Source organism: Choristoneura fumiferana, chromosome 6 (assembly GCF_025370935.1).
Source record: "Choristoneura fumiferana chromosome 6, NRCan_CFum_1, whole genome shotgun sequence".
Taxonomy (NCBI): Eukaryota; Metazoa; Arthropoda; class Insecta; order Lepidoptera; family Tortricidae; genus Choristoneura; species Choristoneura fumiferana.
Genome location: NC_133477.1, coordinates 17,907,627 through 17,925,512, shown reverse-complemented (window position 1 = coordinate 17,925,512; position 17,886 = coordinate 17,907,627). Strand labels below are relative to the sequence as shown.

At 36.4% G+C, this 17,886-nt stretch overlaps 2 protein-coding genes across 2 annotated transcripts; one reads left to right on the top strand and one right to left on the bottom strand.

The window, feature by feature from the left end:
- Positions 1 to 11,967: 11,967 nt before the first annotated feature.
- Positions 11,968 to 16,743, top strand: LOC141429255 (uncharacterized). The gene is made up of 6 exons (XM_074089535.1): positions 11,968 to 12,117; positions 12,215 to 12,443; positions 12,827 to 12,961; positions 13,314 to 13,484; positions 13,910 to 14,069; positions 15,010 to 16,743. Exons 1-6 carry the CDS (start codon positions 12,065 to 12,067, stop codon positions 15,912 to 15,914), a joined length of 1,653 nt encoding a protein of 550 aa, XP_073945636.1. The 5' UTR covers positions 11,968 to 12,064; the 3' UTR covers positions 15,915 to 16,743.
- On the bottom strand, positions 16,734 to 17,714 carry LOC141429256 (uncharacterized). Its single transcript, XM_074089537.1, has 3 exons — positions 17,516 to 17,714; positions 17,331 to 17,436; positions 16,734 to 17,260 (listed from the first exon to the last, which is right to left on the bottom strand). Exons 1-3 carry the CDS (start codon positions 17,578 to 17,580, stop codon positions 16,754 to 16,756), a joined length of 678 nt encoding a protein of 225 aa, XP_073945638.1. The 5' UTR covers positions 17,581 to 17,714; the 3' UTR covers positions 16,734 to 16,753.
- Positions 17,715 to 17,886: the final 172 nt, after the last annotated feature.

The following is a 17,886-nucleotide window of genomic DNA, read 5'->3' as shown; positions in this document are numbered from 1 at the left end:
CTATCCACCCTCAAGTTCAAGTGCTCTACTCATTGAAGTTTAGATAATAAGAATTTTAACTCATTATCGCAACCTGATCTATACAGGTAGCTACATAACAAAGAAGCCAGTCAATTAAAGCCTAGTTTTTGTACAAAATAGTTGTGCTTCAGTTTTCCTAAAGCCTTTGTCAAAATATCTGCTGTATTTTCATTCGTGCTTACATATTTTACAATTATATCACGTTTATTAATTAAATCCTTGATGAAATGATATTTTATATCAATATGCTTACACCTCTTACTATTTTCATTTGACTCCATTAACTTAATCGCACTTTGATTATCTACAAGTAACATTGAACTTGAAGGACTGTTAAAATCTTGCAACAAACCCTTTAAAGAAATTAATTCTGTACATGCTAGAGCCGCAGCTACATATTCGGCTTCGGCTGTTGATAAGGCGACTACGTTTTGTTTCTTACAAAACCAGGCCAACAAGTTATTTCCAAAGAAAACGGCAGAGCCACTCACGCTTTTCCTGTCTTTTTTGTCGCCTGCCCAGTCAGCATCGGTATATGCAACTAAGTTACACCTGCTATCCCGTTTATATACGAGAGATTTTGACTTCGTTTCTTTTAGATACCGCAAAATACGCTTAGCTGCTTTCCACAGTGATAGAGTGGGCTCATCCAAAAATCTACTTCAGAAAGATACTGCGAAGCAAATATCAGGTCTACTTGAAGTAGCTAAGTATAGAAGACTACCTATAAGCTCGCGATATGGTATATCGAAGGTAATGGGTTCATTGTCATCTGTTGTGAAATTTACTTCCATCGGCGTCTCCGCTCCTTTGCAATCTGTCATATTGAATTTATCAAGCAATCTATTTATTGCTGATTCTTGAGAAATTGAAATTGATTCTAGCGTTCTCACAATATCCAGTCCCAAGTAAGTACTCACCTCTCCAAGGTCCTTAACATTGAATTCAGTTTTTAGAAAATCATGTGACTTATTTAAGTTTATTGTACTTTTTGACATTAGAATAATATCATCAACGTAAACTAACAAAAATACACCTTCCAAAACGTATAAACAGAAATCATGTTTCGACTGTATAAAACCTTTCTAGAATAAAAAGGAATGAAGTCTTTCGTTCCAGCATTTAGGTGCTTGTTTTAACCCATAGAGCGATCTTTTTAGTTTAAAAACAATACCCTTTTCCACTTTTACTCCTAAAGGCGGTTTTATATAGACGTCTTCCTTTAAAAAAACATTTAAAAAGGCCGTTGGAACATCTAACTGTTTCATATACATATCATTTTGTAATGCTTGGCTCAGCATCATACGAATTTTAGGCATACGAGCTACTGATGAATATACATTAAATAATGTTTCTTCTTGAAAACCTTTTGCCACTAACCTGGCCTTTTTTGTGCCATCATTTTTAGTAGTGAATACCCATTTGGTATCTATAGCCTTTTTATCTTTAGGCAATTTCGATTCTTCCCAGGTTCCCAAACATTTAAGTGAGTCTAATTCTTTGTCTATGGCATTTTGCCACTCTTGACCTGTTTCAATAGCTTCTTTGTAAGAACTTGGATCACCCGTACACAAACAGTAGGCCACATGTGTTTCAAAATCTTCTAATCTTTGCGGAGGCTTGACAATTCTGCCACTTCTTGTTTTTACCACATGATCATTTGTAACATCGTTTCTCTCATTTAAAGTTTCTCCAGTACAATCTTCAAATATTTCTTCTGATTCCGTATTTCCTTCATCAACATTCGTACTATCAATGATAACCTCTTCTCCATCTTCAATATCTTGTTCAGGTTCAGTAAGTCTTTCATTATCTTGTTCAGATTCAGTAACCCGATTATTATTTTCTGAATTCATTTCTGACATACTTACTCTTTGCCACTCTTGTTCGTTATCAGTTTGATTAGTTTCGTTGTATATAATATTGTCTTCATCGAATCTCACATCTCGTGACACAATTATTTTGTTGTTTTTAGGATCCCATAAATTATAGCCTGTCCTACTATATCCAACCATTCTACATTCACATGATCTTTCTGAAAGTTTATCAGGTTTAGGTAAAATGTAAGCCCACGCTTTTGCACCAAATGCACGTAGTTTTTTTAAGTCTCTTGTCCCATATAAAACTTCACAAGGAGTTTTGTAGTCTATAGCCATAGAGGTACAACGGTTTAACTGATAAGCTGCACATTTTATAGCTTCACCCCACAAATTTTTCGGTAGCTTAGTTTCAACGAGCATAGTCCTTGCTTTGTTATATAAACTTCTATTCATTCGTTCGGCAACTCCATTACTAGCTGGTGAATATGGTAAACTATATTCTAAAGCTATACCTTTCAGGTTACAAAATTGACGTAGATTATTGCAGGTGTATTCACCTCCATTATCGCATCTGATCCTTTTAACCGTTTTCTCAAGTTCGTTTTCGTATCGACGGATATAGTTAATAATATTCTCGACGGCTTCAGATTTTCTTTTTAACAAAAAGACTACACAAAAATGGGAAAAATCATCTATAATTGTTTGAAAATAGATTTCACCCTGTATAGTCGGAATGCTGGATGGACCCGCTATATCACTATGTAACAGTTCTAAGACCTGACGTGACCTAGGTCTCTCTAGCGGTTTGAACGGTAACCGTGTTGCCTTACCTTTCATGCAGGCATTACATACATTGTCGTTAAGAGGTAGCTGTAGCCTTTGTAAAGTTTTAGAGCTGGTATGTCCTAAACGTCTATGCCATAACATGCCGTCCGCCAAATACATAGCCGCGACTCCATCCTCTGTTACAATTTCACACTGTAAAATATAAAGTTTGCCATTATTGTATGCCCATATATTAGATCCATTATAAAAGGTAATTTTTGCATATTCATTTACAAATACGATTTCGTTTGGTTTTTCCAGTAATTTTCGTACAGACAGAAGATTGTAGGCTAAATTGGCCACTATAAGTCCCTCGACTGTAAACTTAACGTTACCACATTTTATTTGTAAACTGCCGCTTTGATATGCAAATAATTTTTCACCATTAGCCGTGTTAATTTTTATGGGATGTTCTAAATTTTTTATATTAATCATACGTTGTGTATAAATATCAGATATAAAATTTTATGAGGCACCTGAATCTACTACAAAAGCAATTGATTGATCAAAAGATGCCTTACAAGTTAAATTAAACTCTCCATCAGTCATACAGCCCACTTCCTCTGTGGTTTCTTCATGGAGTATTATTGCATCATCCCTCGATGTACATGCTCTATTCGCACCCCGAATGCATCCTTGTACTCTGCCACGACCCCGTCTATATAGTTCACCACCTCGGGCAGAAGCTCCCCGATGGGAAGTATAATATTGTCTATTTTGTACATTTTTGTGACAATATCTTGCAGTGTGTCCTTTTTCATTGCAGTTCCAGCACTCTATATTAAATGCACTATCCTGGCTTGGTGCAATCATGTCATCCAGTCTAATTTCTGCATCAAGTAGTGTCCTTTTTGTCTTTTCCAAGGTCAGTTCTTCATTCATTGCTTCTAAGGCTGTTGTAACATTATTGTATTTACCGGGTAAGGCGAGTAGTAAATGTATAACTTTATCAGATTCGTCCATTTTTGACATAACTTCAATGTCACTTACCAGCTTGTCAAATTTCAAAAAAAAATCTTGCAATTTTTCATTGTTTTCACATTTCAACTCGATTAATCTCTTTTTCAAATTATATTTATTCATAATACTTCTTCGTGTAAAAATATTTTCTAAAGAATTCATCATATCTTTTGCACTTTTGCATCCTTTCACAATTTCCAAAAAATTATCTCCTATGCATTGTACTATTAGCGATCTCGCTTCTGCATCCTTCATTTTATCTTCCTTCTTTACATCAGCACAGGCCACTATATCACCAAGACCTTTCTCTTCCATTAACAACTCCACTCTAAACTTCCAATTGTGAAAATTGTTTCCATCTTCTAAACGACAAACCACGGTTTGTATTTTCGATTGAGCCATATTTTGCTCTTGTATGCCTTTTTCTCCAGTAGCAAACTTTATTTATAGTGCTTCAATAAAATTTTACATGATTTATGAAATTGTCAAAAAAAATAAAGATCGTAAATTTGGTATTTTATCACTGAAAAATGAGGAATATAGGGCGGCCCATAACCTGTTGAAATCTATTTAAACATTAACTAGTGGAAGTCTCCATATTCCTAAATGTTAATATTAAAACCAATATTTCTTGTCCACACAACAAAATAATACATTGACAATAAAATGTTTTGTAGAAATAAAAAACCTCAATTTCGGCAGCATCACTACAATCCTGCCACGACTGCTACTAAATGAGATTAAGGCTTTCAATCCTGCAAGAAGCCATCTAATGAGTTGACGTACTTTTTTGAGTCGCGGTTCAAAATGGGGTCACGTGGATTTACAAACGAACGACTAGCGATTGCATGTTTACGGTTTCAAAGTTGATCGAATGAACGTTGATTAGTTTATTCTCAACGGTTGGAGAATAATAGCTTGCACTACAATAACAAAAGGACATTTGTATAGTTTCCAAAATCCGAGCACTGACGTGTTGCGATTACGTCTTGTGAATCAACATCAAAAGTGTGATTCTCTTCAAAATTTTATCACCTATGCAAGAGCGAATTTAACTTAAAAATGGAGCAAATGCCAATACGCCACAAATACATGCCATAGCTGATAGTCAAAGCGATATTCAGTTCAATGCCGTCTGAACGAAAAGCTACACATCGTTGCTTACGTGCTTCCCAATTGATGACATTATTACCTAGTTTAACTACAAAGCCAGTATATGACTTGCGGTCTGTTATGTCATTGGCCCAGTCTGCATCTGCGTAGGCATTTATTTCAAAGTTACTATCCTTTTCGAAATGGAGACCATAATTAATTGTCCCGCCAAATACCTCAATATACGCTTTGCAATGCGCCAATGACTGACGTTAAAACATGTGTTGAACTGACTTAACTGACTACAGGCGAATGAAATGTCTGGACGAGTACAAACAGACAAAAACATTAGAGAACCCAACAGTTGTCTATATTCATAAACATTGTCATCCAAACATTCATCCGATTTTTCCAGTTTACAATTGACAGGTAATGGTGTTGAAACTGGTTTACAATCAGACATGTTATATTTCTCTAACAATCGCCTTATATAATCTGACTGATCCAGAACAGTTACATTATTGTTTTTGGTCACATTCATACCCAAACAATTTTTCAACAGTCCCAGATGCCGTATTTCAAAGTGCTGTTTTAGCAATGATGTAACTGCTTCAATACAGCCATTGTGAAACACATAAAAGTCATCAACAAATAATGCCAAAATGATATAAAAATCTTTGGTTTTCTTAATATACACACAGGGCTCGCATTTACTCTGTTTATAGCCATTTTGCGATAAAACTGTGTGAATTTTAATGTTCCACATACGACTAGCTTGTTTCAAGCCATAAATGCTTTTCTTAAGCAAACAAACCTTATTATTATTGCTATCAGATTTGAAACCAGTTGGCTGCTCCATATAGATCTTTTCATCTAACGCGCCATTTAAAAAAGCTGTAGTGACGTCTATATGATCCATACACAGGTCCAACTGATTTGCGATGGCAAACAAAATACGTAATGTCACGTGTCTAACAACGGGTGAATAAGTATCACAATAGTCTACACCAGCTTTTTGACTATAACCACAGGCAACTAACCTAGCTTTAAATCTAGTAAATTTACCTGTCGCATCGTACTTTTTCTTTAAAACCCACTTGTTTTTAAGAACATTAACATTTTGCGGACGATCTACTAATTCCCACGCATCATTTTTGATCATGGAATCGAACTCACACGTCATAGCGCCGTACCATTCATCCCTTTCAGGTGAATTCATAGCATCATGAAACGTTAGTGGTTCGTATGATGCACTCGCTGCGGCCAACAGTGACGTTAAATGATAATCATTGAACCTCTCAGGGAAAATACCTCGTGTACCACGCACAGGACGAGAGATAGACGCGTCGGAAGATACCGCCGTAATCTGCTCTCCTCCTCGAGATGTAGAGGGCGGAAGAGGGTTGACGGAGCCAGACAGCACGCCATCCTCGCCGTCATCCTCGGAGACATCCTCGAAAGTGCGGTACAAGTCAGACAGTGGTGACCTCATCTCCACATCTGAAACCACAGAGGAATTTTGATTAGATTTTTCATTTAAATCATCATCATGACTCTTATTAATATTACGATCACTACTACAGTTACTATTAGAACTAGTATCACAGTTATCTAAAATATTATCACAGCGAGAATTATCATCATTAATATTATTTTTAAAATTTTCATTATGATTATTAATAAAATTATCAAAAATAATAAAATTTGCTCTATTCTCCTTGGCACGTAACACACTATTATCTATAAACTTATCCTCAAGGAAAACAACACTTCTTGAATATAAAACCTTTTTAGGATTACAAGGGTCTATCAGGCGGTAGCCTTTGCACGTTTCACCATATCCAACAAAAATATATTGTTTAGCCTTAGCATCTAATTTACGCCTTTTCTGATGAGGTACATGTGAATAAGCTACACAGCCAAAAAACGCGAAGATGACGAAGATCAACATCAGATCCGGTCCATTCACATTCAGGAATTTTATCCGATAATGCTCTGGTAGGCGACCTATTTTTCAGGTAAATAGCTGTCATTACAGCTTCACCCCAGTAGCGATCAGATAAACGTGACTCCTGCAACATAGCTCTAGCTTTTTCAAAAATTGTGCGATTTGCTCTTTCGCTAACCCCATTTTGAGCACTGCTATAAGGACAAGTGGTTTGGTGAATAATGCCTTCCCTCTTAAGGTAATTGGACAAATTTTTATTACAGTATTCAGTACCATTGTCAGTGCGTAAAACTTTGATACGCAAACCAGTCTGCTTTTCAACCATAGTTTTAAAGATAATGAAATGGGAACTTACATCAAATTTATTCTTCAGAAGATAACCAAAGGTCTTCCTGGTGTGGTCATCAGTGAAGGTAAGCAAATAGCGAGCTCCGCTCCAGCTGGGTACTTGAATCGGTCCGGCAATGTCACTATGAACCAGGTCCAGTGGATGAGCAGCACGCCCCGCACTTGACTGAGGAAATGATGCTTCACACATCTTCCCAGTAAGGCAGGCGATACAGCTAGTGGGCACGCCGTCTTCACGCTGAAAAACGACACCACACTTATTTCCACCACCGAGTATAGACATACCTTTCTGATTCAGATGACCTAAGCGTCTGTGCCACACGGACATCGGTGCACAGGCTGCAGCATTGGCACTCACGGGGCCTTGCCTAACTTGCAGGGACATAGAGTTACCTAATAGGGAGTCAGGTCGCTCTTGCAATTTAATTTTGTAAAGCCCATTATGTTTGTTAATATCTAAAACTTTGTTGCCTGTGACTTGACAATTACTGTAAATACTACATTTATCATTGGAAAAAATAACAACATAGCCATTATTGGTGATTTCGCTAACAGACATCAAATTGTTTGACAAATTAGGCACATAAAGAACACTGTTCAGAGATACATTTGAAGAAATTATAGTCTTACCAATAAGTTCACTTTCTAACTGTTGTCCATTTGCCACAGAAATGATACATTTCTTTTTAATTCCTTGTTGAATAAGTGTGGGATCCCCACACATATGGGAAGTAGCGCCGCTGTCAACGATGAACTCCTTTTGATGTGAAGCGGAATATGCAGACGCATACATAGTGTGTTCCACTTCTTTCTTCTGATGTTCTCGTTTCTTCTTGAAGCAGCGACTAGCAATATGACCAGTCTTTTTACAAAATGAACAAACAACGGTAGATTTCTTCCTTCTGTTCGCTAGGTAAGCTAAATTGTTATCTGACAAATTGTTCTGATTGTGATTATGTCGCCTGTGATCTTCCTGTAGCAGTCGAGTTCGTACGACTTCGCTCGACAGGGAGTTAGTCAAACTTGCTGTCTCGAGGCTGGAAACTAAGACGTTGAATTCTTCGGGTAGACCTGACAGTAAAATTTCAGCTATTTCTTCGTCGTCAATAGTTTTTCCTATGTCCGATAGCTGCGTGACGAGCTTCAGTACGCTTTCAATATACTCGGACATACTCGAGTAGTGGCCGTATTCGACACGATGCAATTGTCTCAGTAGCAGCACTCTCCTGTACAAGCCTCTATCTTCAAAAGTAGTCGAAAGCAATCTCCATGCGTCCTTAGCGGTCTTCGCCTCACGAACAATTTGGTACAAACTGGGTTGACACGATAAACAAATTCTAGCTAACGCTCGAGCATCACGCGTTGGGTCGTCGTCAGTTCCGAGTACACTGTTCCATAATCCCTCTAATGTAAGCACCATTTTGATGGCAAACTTCCAATTGATCCAATTATCCAAACCATTTAACTTTTCAATACTAGTTGACATTCCAGAGGTTATAGTCGTCGGTCCCACGTGTTCGTTGCTGCGGTCGTTCGACTCAGGCATTCTAAAATTCTTGCGCCACGCTAATGTGCTATCTTAGCTTTAAAATATAATCTGGGCTACTTAACCTGTTAGAGAGATCAGGCGTAGGGAAGCGGGTGACGTGGATGCTGGGATCGAACTCGTGGACTTCGGTGAAAGAAACCACAGCAACTGATATTCAATTAGGTGTATAATCATTAACACATATGAAATATCTTTTTCTTTATAACAATCACAATGTATAAGTTGTAAACGGGGACGAAACAGACAAATATATGTAAAAATAAAATAGGCTAAAATAAGTTGATGCTCACAGTGGTACGGCCATGGCGAGAGAGAGGCAGAGAGAATAGAAACATTCTCTACCATAGACAACAATAAATTATGTACAGCATAGACAAATCCAACACAACTCCATTACTAGCTGGTGAATATGGTAAACTATATTCTAAAGCTATAACTTTCAGGTTACAAAATTGACGTAGATTATTGCAGGTGTATTACCTCCATTATCGCATCTGATCCTTTAACCGTTTTCTCAAGTTCGTTTTCGTATCGACGGATATAGTTAATAATATTTCGACGGCTTCAGATTTTCTTTTTAACAAAAAAACTACAAAAATGGGAAAAATCATCTATAATTGTTTGAAAAATAGATTTCACCTGTATAGTCGGAATGCTGGATGGACCCGCTATATCACTATGTAACAGTTCTAAGACCTGACGTGACCTAGGTCTCTCTAGCGGTTTGAACGGTAACCGTGTTGCTTACCTTTCATGCAGGCATTACATACATTGTCGTTAAGAGGTAGCTGTAGCCTTTGTAAAGTTTTAGAGCTGGTATGTCCTAAACGTCTATGCCATAACATGCCGTCTGCCGAATACATAGCCGCGACTCCATCCTCTGTTACAATTTCACCCTGTAAAATATAAAGTTTGCCATTATTGTATGCCATATATTAGATCCATTATAAAAGGTAATTTTTGCATATTCATTTACAAATACATTTCGTTTGGTTTTCCAGTAATTTTCGTACAGATAGAAGATTGTAGGCTAAATTCGCCACTATAAGTCCCTCGACTGTAAACTTAACGTTACCAATTTTATTTGTAAATTGCCGCTTTGATATGCAAATAATTTTTCACCATTAGCCGTGTTAATTTTATGGGATGTTCTAAATTTTAATATTAATCATACGATGTGTATAAAATATCAGATATAAAATTTGTGAGGCACCTGAATCTACTACAAAAGAAATTGATTGATCAAAGATGCCTTACAAGTTAAATTAAACTCTCCATCAGTCATACAGCCCACTTCCTCTGTGGTTTCTTCATGGAGTATTATTGCATCATCCCTCGATGTACATGCTCTATTCGCACCCGAATGCGTCCTTGTACTCTGCCACGACCCCGTCTGTATAGTTCACCACCTCGGGCAGAAGCTCCCCGATGAGAAGTATAATATTGTCTATTTTGTACATTTTTGTGACAATATCTTGCAGTGTGTCCTTTTCATTGCAGTTCCAGCACTCTATATTAAATGCACTATCCTGGCTTGGTGCAATCATGTCATCCAGTCTAATTTCTGCATCAAGTAGTGTCCTTTTTGTCTTTTCCAAGGTCAGTTCTTCATTCATTGCTTCTAAAGCTGTTGTAACATTATTGTATTTACCGGGTAAGGCGAGTAGTAAATGTATAACTTTATCAGATTCGTCCATTTTTGACATAACTTCAATGTCACTTACCAACTTGTCAAATTTCAAAAGAAATCTTGCAATTTTTCATTGTTTTCACATTTCAACTCGATTAATCTCTTTTTCAAATTATATTTATTCATAATACTTCTTCGTGTAAAATATTTTCTAAAGAATTCATCATATCTTTTGCACTTTTGCATCCTTTCACAATTTCCAAAAAATTATCTCCTATGCATTGTACTATTAGCGATCTCGCTTCTGCATCCTTCATTTTATCTTCTTCTTTACATCAGCACAGGCCACTATATCACCAAGACCTTTCTCTTCCATTAACAACTCCACTCTAAACTTCCAATTGTGAAAATTGTTTCCATTTTCTAAACGACAAACCACGGTTTGTATTTTCGATTGAGCCATATTTTGCTCTTGTATGCCTTTTTCTCCAGTAGCAAACTTTATTTATAGTGCTTCAATAAAATTTTACATGATTTATGAAATTGTCAAAAAAAATAAAGATCGTAAATTTGGTATTTTATCACTGAAAAATGAGGAATATAGGGCGGCCCATAACCTGTTGAAATCTATTTAAACCATTAACTAGTGGAAGTCTCCATATTCCTAAATGTTAATATTAAAACCAATATTTCTTGTCCACACAACAAAATCTGGTCAAGTGACATTTGGCGAAAAAGCTGAAAATGTTGAGCTTTATCGCTAGAGAAGAAAAAACCTGTTCAATTTCGGCAAAAATGTGTTTTTTTTTTCATTCACTACAATTTTTTTTATTTGTACCACTGCCACGACTGCTACTAAATGAGATTAAGAAATCAGCTTCCAAGGCCAAGATCAATCCTGCAAGAAGCCATCTAGTCGCTGCTGCTCGACGCGGTGAGTTGACGCTACTTTTTTGAGTCGCGGGAAACTAAAAAATCACCTTCGAAATGGGGTCACGTGACCAGATTTATCGCTGCAAACGAACGACTAGCGATTGCATGTGGGGCACCCTTACGGTTTCAAAGTTGATCGAATGAAGTTTTGCGTTGATTAATTACCGTAGCTTATCATCTCAACGGTTGGAGGTGTAATAATAGCTTGCAATTATCTACAATAGGGAGTTAAATGTGAGTTGTGATAGTAGGCAAAAGGACGTCCATTTGTATAGGTTTCCAAAATCCGAGACAGGACTCGATAAATGGTTAGATCGTTTAAATTGCGAGAGATTGCGAATTACGTCTTCAACCTAACAGTGAGATCGGTGCAACATAATAAATAAAATCCTAAAAGGCACAGATGTGATTCGTCTTCAAAATGAGGTTATATCACCTATGCAAGCGAGCGAAAAAATTTAACACGAGATTAAGAAGTAAAAAAGTGGAAAAATAATAGTTTTTTTTGTCCCGGGTTTTAAATAAATAATGAATGTACCGAATACGAAGCCACAAATCTTTTTTGGCATAACAGACGATGCCATAGCCCCAAGAATATCTCAAGATTAAAAAAAAACTGTCAAAATCTATAAGCGATATTCATATGGCGGTTTTATTTCAATGGAAGTTATCCGTCTGAACGTTAGTTCTCTGAGTACTCTGTGACTGTTATTGTCATTTATTATTTATTAAAAAAAATGAAGATACACTACGCGATAGATACTGCAGGGCTACTACGAAACTCGAAACTAGAAGTTCGTATCGTACCGTCCCTCTCGCTCTCGTATTAAATAGTCTAAGTGTCAGAGGGACCGCACGACACGAACTTTGAGTTTCGGGTTTCGTAGTAGCCCTGCAGTATACAGTATTTATAGGGAGTTTGTTTTGTTTGCTTGGCTATGATCGTCCACTGCTGGCGGCAAACTTCTTTGCATTGGTTACGTTCTTCAATGTAAGTAATTATAGTTACAATACTATTGAACTTAGTAAAATCATCGTACCACCTTCAAATTTGTTTTTAACTAATGCACCAAATTTGATAAACCTAGAATGCCGCGTGTAACTGCTGCTACGGGCAACAAGACTTTGCAAAGTAAAACAAAGAAAAATAATTTAAAGCTAGACGAAGAAGATACTAAATTGAACGTGAAAACGGAGCCCGTGGAGGCATATTTCGATGAAGAAAAGAAAAGTATTACCCTAGATTTGAGCAAATTTAAATTTGACAAGAAACCCCATATTAAGATTGAATTTGAAAATGATTCACCGGTTAAAGAGGTTTGTATCTATTTACCTTTTAGTTTGTTAAGTTGCGTAGACGCAGCTTATTTATCAAAAATCTTAAAAAACATATGATATCAGTACGACGTTAGTTAGTACTGCTGGGCTATTACGAAACCATATCGTACCTACCGTCCCTCTCGCTGTCAGAGGGACCGCACGACACGAACTTCGAGTTTCGTAGTAGCCCAGCTGTTCTGCCAGTGAAAATTAGACCTTATGGAAAATGCTGGTTACGCAGTATTGCAGTATCACCAACGAATACAAATTTCATGTGGGCCAAAGTAATTCTCCATTGGGTCAAAGTACCCTGACGAGTATGTAATTAAATTATGTGTTCATCATTAAATTAACATTAAAATTTGTTTTATCTTCTTCAGGAGCCAAAAGGCCTCTGGGAACCACCACACTGGCGAGACTTCCTTCTGAATCTGAGGAACATGAGGGCCAATGCAGATGCCCCGGTGGATACCATGGGTTGTCACATGTCAGCTGATCGAAGTGCACCTCCACATGTAAGCACACTTTCTCTATCTCATCATATGTCAGGAACTGCCTTGATCATCAATGTGAGAAAAAAGCCTAATTTATCCTACTTAATTCTTTTAAGGCCTAAATTTTCTTCTCTCTAACTCTAAGAGGATGCTTGTGCCCGCGGTCTGATGTATTCCAATAGGCTGAGATGATGATCCTGATGATGACATTTTTCTTATATACACATCAGGGAGTATGAGTAAAAAAACATTACTAAACAAATAAGAACTAATGTAAATCTTTTCAAGCTCTCCACTCCACTTTTTAAATATGTATTGCTTTTTGCTTAATTTATGATTCTCATTGTTACCCGCATTTATCATTCAATTTCAGATAGTAAGGTACCAGCATTTAATATCCTTGATGCTGTCGAGTCAAACAAAGGATCAGGTGACATTTGCCGCGATGGAGCGCCTTTTGAAGAGAGGACTCACTGTGGACAATGTCCTGAGTATGAGTGATGAGGAACTGGGCAAACTTATATACCCAGTAGGCTTTTGGAAAGTAAATAAATCCATGAATATTTAAAAACCCAGGTGTGGGCGGTGACCCTTGTTACGGGTCGTACTTGGTTCAGCAGATCTTGTTGGCCATACAGCAGGCCAATGCCACTTGGTAATGAGTATAATATGGGTTAAGTGAGATGCGTAGATGGGTAATATTTCATTTCTGATCTATTTAGTTTAGTATTAATAATTCTAATACTAAACTAATAACTAAATATCTAACCAAGTTAACCCCTTCCACTTCCACTGACAGTAAATTCTTTATAAAGATCAAATTGTTCATTTAAAATTATTGAGTAAAGAATTTTAAAGTGGTCTAAGGCAAATTACATTACGATTTTGGAGATAATACAGTTTTCTTTCTGGCAGATATATTCAGTGTTAGTGTTGAAAATATAACATTGTATTATTTGTTGTTTATAGACTAAAGTAAAATACATAAAGAAGACCACTCAGACCTTGAAGGAGCAATACAACAGTGACATTCCTGACTCGGTGGAGAAACTTTGCAAGCTGACAGGAGTTGGTCCCAAAATGGCACATATTTGTATGAGTGTTGCATGGAATAAGGTCACTGGGATAGGTCAGTTGCTATGGAATTTGTAATCATGACATGATGATCAATAATGTGACTAGATAATATTTGACGAAGCATGTTCAATATGCATATATTGGATGTTTCATTAAAAATTCATAGCCAAAATACCACAAACAACCACACCACAAACGTCATCAAAAATTGTCTTATGTTTTGGTATGAAAGATAATAATGGACTTAATAACACCATCTTGACAAACCCTCATTTCATTATATTGGCTTGTGATTATGATCACATCTAGATTTTTGATTTTGGATAAGACTAATATATATATATGAAAAGGTCAACAACCATATCAATAGAAGAAATATTTTGAGAAGCCTTATGATATGTCCCAAAGATAATGTATTTTTAAAGAATTTTAAATTAACTAAAAAATGATAAATTTTCAAGTTGAGAGGCCCCTCAAACCGCGAGGCTGAAGTATTGAGAGGAGTATTTGTTCAACCTTCAACTTTTTACTTAATGGCAACCGGTCGCTTTAGGTTAGCAACCATTACTGCCAATGACACCTGACAGCAGCAAAGTATACATGTGTCTGACCGGTTATTAAAGGTTTTTCCAAACGGGGGTTGTATTTTAGTAGCGAGTTTGTTGCGTACCTGGAATAGACATACACATACACGAACGAGACATAAGAGACAGCACAAAACGTAGAGACAGTACAAAACGCTTAGACATTACAAAACAGATCAAAAGAAGCGACAGAAGCGAAAAAAGCACGTATAGTTTTATTTTTTCTTTAGTTATATAATTAATTAACAGATTAAGGATTTTCTTGTTAGAGGAGGCATCAAGTAGGAGGGATTTGAGGTTGGTGGGTTTGGAAATAGAGAGGGAAGGATGTTGTAAAGGGAAACAGTTTGTTAGTGTTATTGGATTCTTATAGTCAGCAAAAAGATTGTAGTGAATTTCTTTTTACAGGTGTTGATACCCATGTACACAGGATAAGCAATAGAATAGGGTGGGTGAAGAAACCAACAGCTACTCCGGAAGACACGCGAAAGGCCTTGGAATCGTGGCTGCCCTTTGAATTATGGGGTGAAGTTAACCACCTCCTTGTTGGATTCGGACAAACCATCTGTCTCCCCATAGGCCCAAACTGTAATGAATGCCTCAACAATGACATTTGTCCATCGCGAGGCATAAAGGTGTCACCGAAAAAGAAGTCTCCCTTAAAAGTGAAAGAAGAAACTGAACTGTCAGAAGTTAAAATGGAAACCAAAGTAAGAAAAGTAACTCCTAAAAAAGAAGTCAATGTAAAGAATAAAGCAGGGTTAAATGCCAAATCTCCAAAAGTACAAAAGGAAAATTTTCAATGTGAAGCTGGTATTCACGTAAATGAAAAAAACTTTACTGTTCAAAATTTGTCTGAATCAGTTTCTGCAAAAGCACCCAGAAAAAGAAAAATTACCCCGAAACAGAGTGATACAATGCAAACCAATGTAGTCAATCATGATAACCTTGAAACAACAACTAATACAGAAAATAAAACTCAAAGGAAAAGAATAACCCCTAAGAAGCAAGGACTCCTTGATGTAAAAAGTGTAGAAGATAGCTTAACAGTTCTCAATATTGATGACAAAAAACCAGGAAGAAAGAGGAAAGTCACACCTCAAAAAATGGAATTGTCTAATGATGATGATTATTTTAAACAGTCATTAGTTGGAACTAAAACAAATACTCTTAAAGTACCTGTGAGCTCTGACAAGATAAAACCCAAGAAATCACCAGTGAAACGAAAGTCAACAAGAGTTCAAAATAAAGTAGATGATACTATACAGGCAGCTCTTGTTAAAAATGGTAGAAAGAAATCAAAAAGTTGTTGAGTTGCTGTTTCTTTATTACAAGGTGACCCGGGGCTATTGTAGCTGAGCTGTCTGATGGCGACCTTACGACGCCATGTTCATGTGTGTTGTGTGAAAACAGTTGTCTGGCGAACACAATGTAAAATGGCCGAGATTAGACAGCTCAGATACAATACCCCCCCCCCCCCCCAGCTACAATAGCCCGGGGTCACCCTACTTATTAGCAGAGCCCAGAATTTTTGCAGCATTTTTTGACTTCTCACCTATAAAAGTAAGATATTCAATATCAATACACATGTTAAAAATATTAAAAGTAGAGGTTAACAATAGACAGTTTTATTGTTAAAGAACAATCTCTTCCAATTAACTTTTGAGCCTTACGCCTTTGAATTATTTTACAATAATATCATCATCAATATCATTCAGGTAGAGTCTATAATTGAGAAGTCCCAATTACAGATCAAAAATGCTGCGAAAATTCCGGGCTCTGCTTATTAGTTATTATAGTATTTAAGAATTTCAATTTCTGTAAGATAGTTTTTGGTTGAAAATCAAAGATATACCCCCTGTTTTACCATCTATTGATTAAATTTATTTGACAGATAAATGTAATGCCATCTCTGTTTGTTTTGTTAGAATATACGGAGATGGCATCACATTTATCCATCAAATAAAATTAATCAATGGATGGTGACACAGCCCCTTAATATTTTCTAGTTGTGATAATTTGATAAAATTGCATGTGATAATTTTACCCCCATGTACCTACTCTATTTCATAAGTGTTTCTTGGATTCTTTTTTGGATTATGTAAGAATCATGTTTCAAAATAAATAATTACTATTTCTAAACTTATTTATTTTAATGTTTTTTTCTACCAAAATTCTTCTTAGGTTTATCTTTTCTTGGCTTTCCTAATTTAGCTTTAACTCTTGCCTTGTGGTCTTTCTTTTGTTGAGATTTCTTCTTATTCTGCACTCTGTCCAGTTTGCTCTTCATTTGAAACACTTTACTCTTCTGCATCTTTTTCTGTGCTTGTTTCATAAGCATTTGCTTCAACTCTTTCTTAGACTTAGGTTTGACTTCATTTGTTTCATCATCTTCTTCTGCAGCTGACTCAACTTCAGTGTCAGAGCCCATACCAGGAACACTTGCTGTAATAGTTTCTTTTGGTTTCTTTGTTTGTTTCTTTTCAACCTCTTTCGGTTTGTTTTCTCCTATAACTAAGTCTTTCTTCTGCAAAGTGTCTGATGATAATTCAACTATTTTAACATTCACATCTTCATCTTCATATTCCTCTTGAAGTAACTGATCTATGTCAGGTATAGGGCGACTGGATACAACTAACTTTTTATACGACTCTTTGTTCTGAAAAAGAAATTCGAGAGTTATTCATACATATGATGATTTAATTAATGAAAAAGGCATGTGCACTAACCTCAAGTTTAATTCTTTTTTTCTCTTCTTTTAACATACGCTGGATTTCTTCTTGAGCTTTTTTCTTTCTTTCTAGTTTTCTCTTTCGGAATCCGCATAAAAAGTCCCTGTAAATAATACCTTTAAAGTAAACACTGGCTGTTGGAATTGTTTATTATAAAATTGTGTTTACGTATAGTTACCAACTTTCTCTGATTTTCATCGAAGACTAAAGCAACCTTCTTTTTGTCCTGATTTTTCCTCTTTCCCATATTGCACTGTTATGTTTTTAGGAATAAGTACTTTCTTGAGATTTAATAAACACTGTTAGAAATAACCTAAAATTTGAGTGTCGGTCGTGTTTGACGTCGATTTTTATTTTTTGCGCTGTCACTTGTTCAATAGGCAAAAGAATCTTGGTCATACAGCCAAAGTAGATAGAACCGAGTGATGTACCACCATGTTATCGGTTTTCACGATCGATCAATATGAGTTCTTAATCGACTAATTTATATTTCTCAACGAATCCTGTGCTATTTGTATGAGGACGTGATCTCATTAAACCAGTAGTTCCATAA